The sequence below is a fragment of the Diabrotica virgifera genome, chromosome 9 (assembly GCF_917563875.1).
Source record: "Diabrotica virgifera virgifera chromosome 9, PGI_DIABVI_V3a".
Classification (NCBI taxonomy): domain Eukaryota; kingdom Metazoa; phylum Arthropoda; class Insecta; order Coleoptera; family Chrysomelidae; genus Diabrotica; species Diabrotica virgifera.
The window spans coordinates 104,738,296-104,740,405 of NC_065451.1; the positions used below are offsets into that span (position 1 = coordinate 104,738,296).

Here is a 2,110-nt window from a genome sequence, read left to right on the forward strand (position 1 = left end):
ATGCAGACTATTGACGACGTCGACAAAGGGGTTTTAAGGCGTATTATTCATAATATGCATATAAGTAATGCCGAAGTACCTCAGCTGAAGAATATTCTTTCTAAATTCAAAGATGCTGTAGGATATCAAGGTAGTCGAGAATCTTTAAGATTAATTGAGTAGGGTCATTCCAAAGTGAGTCTTATCCATTTTTTATAAAAATTAAGTTGGCACTGAATATCGCTGTAACATTGATTTTGACATACTATTATAACAAAATACTGTTGCAAATCGCTTCTTGTTCTATATAAAATAAGTCTAAATATTTCGCATCTTTCCAAAATGCGCGTTATCCACGAGCAGTGTCATCTCAAAGCGAACCTTATCCTTTCCAGCCAATGGCTGCCTCCGATTTTTAGCCACGTGATCGGTTTGACGTTTTAACTTGCGTGATTAGATTAGGTTATTTTACTGTTTATTATTGAAAGAGTGTAAATTCTTTATACTTATTACCTACACTATTAGTGAAGTAAAACCTAATTATTGTTCTTACCGACAAAGTACGTGTTTAATATGTTAAACTGTTATGGAAGAAGCACCTAAATAAGTACTAAAAGGTTGTGGCAGAAAGAAGGTTTCTAATCCAAAACTGTGGGCAAAAATACAAAAAAAAATAACAGGTAAAGATGTTTTATTAGTTTACTGTCAAAGCTGTGCTATAAATAACTAGTAATTCGATAAAACTGTTTATTCAAGTATTATTTTTTCTGTATTGCTTATATCAATCCAATCAATCATTTGTTTCAGATATGCAGCAAAGAGAGATTACTGCGAAAGTTATTTTCCAGAACCTGCTGAATTAAGAGTTTAATAACTGAAAAATGTGTTTAGTGTTTTTGTTTTTTAGCTTATGTGACCATAACATTATTGTTATTTTAGCCAAAATCTGTTTTAGGTATAAGTTTTGTATCTGTTTTGTTTCGAATAAAAATATTCGTTCAAACTACTTCCTTTGTCTACATTATTGTTATTCCAAAAAGCGTCTTATCCACTGCGTTGTTCCAAAGTGCGTCTTATCCAAATTATATTTAGTTTTTTTGAGCTAATGACGCAAAAACGATTTGAAAAACCTTAACGTATACTAATGTTATGAATTATTAATGAACACTAAAAAGTTTCATACAGAAAGAACCATCTGATAATAAAAAAATGTTTTTTTCTAATTCTTCAACATTTTTCTCGAAGGGATAAGATTCACTTTGGAATGACCCTACTCAATTATAAGAGACATTGGCTTCCGTTGGAGAAAAACAAAATCCAATAGAAAACTTCTAATGGAGAGACATGACATCCAAAAGCTTTGTATACACTATTTAAGAGCTATTAATAGGTACCGAGAAGAAGGTCGTCCTATAGTGTATATGGATACATACATCCACTCAACACATACCACACGCAAAAGTTTGAGTGATGATTCGAAGGAAGGTGTTAAGCAGCCCACATCAAAAGGAAATCGTCTAATTATTGTGCATGCTGGTGGTGAGTGTGGTTTTATTCAAGGGGCTGCTTTAGTTTTCAAATCTGGTGTAAAAACAGGCGACTATCACGACGATATGTCATTTGAAAATTATAGTAAATGGTTTGAAAACAAACTAATACCAAATCTTCCTCCACAAAGTGTTATAGTGATAGATAATGCACCTTACCACAAAAAACCTGAGAAAAATTAGACAACTAACCTAGCTTGTTCTGACACTTCATCATTCCCACAAATTTTTACAAAAAAACACAAAGGTAAAAACTGATACCATGAAATAATTAAAAAATCAATACAGTTAAAATAAATTAAATTAAATGCAGTGCTAATTCCCTCATTATCTGTTGTATCGTCTTTTGTCCTGTGTGTTTTCTGTTTTATTTAATTGTGAGGTGAATTTACTTAATTAGTCATTTATTTATTGACGAAATTTATAACACAATGTAGGTATACCCTAAAATATAATTTACTACTAATTTTTTTCTTTTATCTGGTTCAATAGATTATTAATATTTATCCATTGCTTATATCACTACAACACAGTTTCAATTTACAATCAATTACTTCTTACTATATTTTAATTCCTATTTTCTA

General features: G+C 30.9%; 1 protein-coding gene across 1 annotated transcript; it reads left to right on the forward strand.

The window, feature by feature from the left end:
- Positions 1–1,313: 1,313 nt before the first annotated feature.
- LOC126891202 (uncharacterized) lies at positions 1,314–1,709 on the forward strand. Its single transcript, XM_050660384.1, has one exon. It carries the CDS (start codon positions 1,314–1,316, stop codon positions 1,707–1,709), a length of 396 nt encoding a protein of 131 aa, XP_050516341.1.
- The last annotated feature ends 401 nt before the right edge of the window (positions 1,710–2,110 follow it).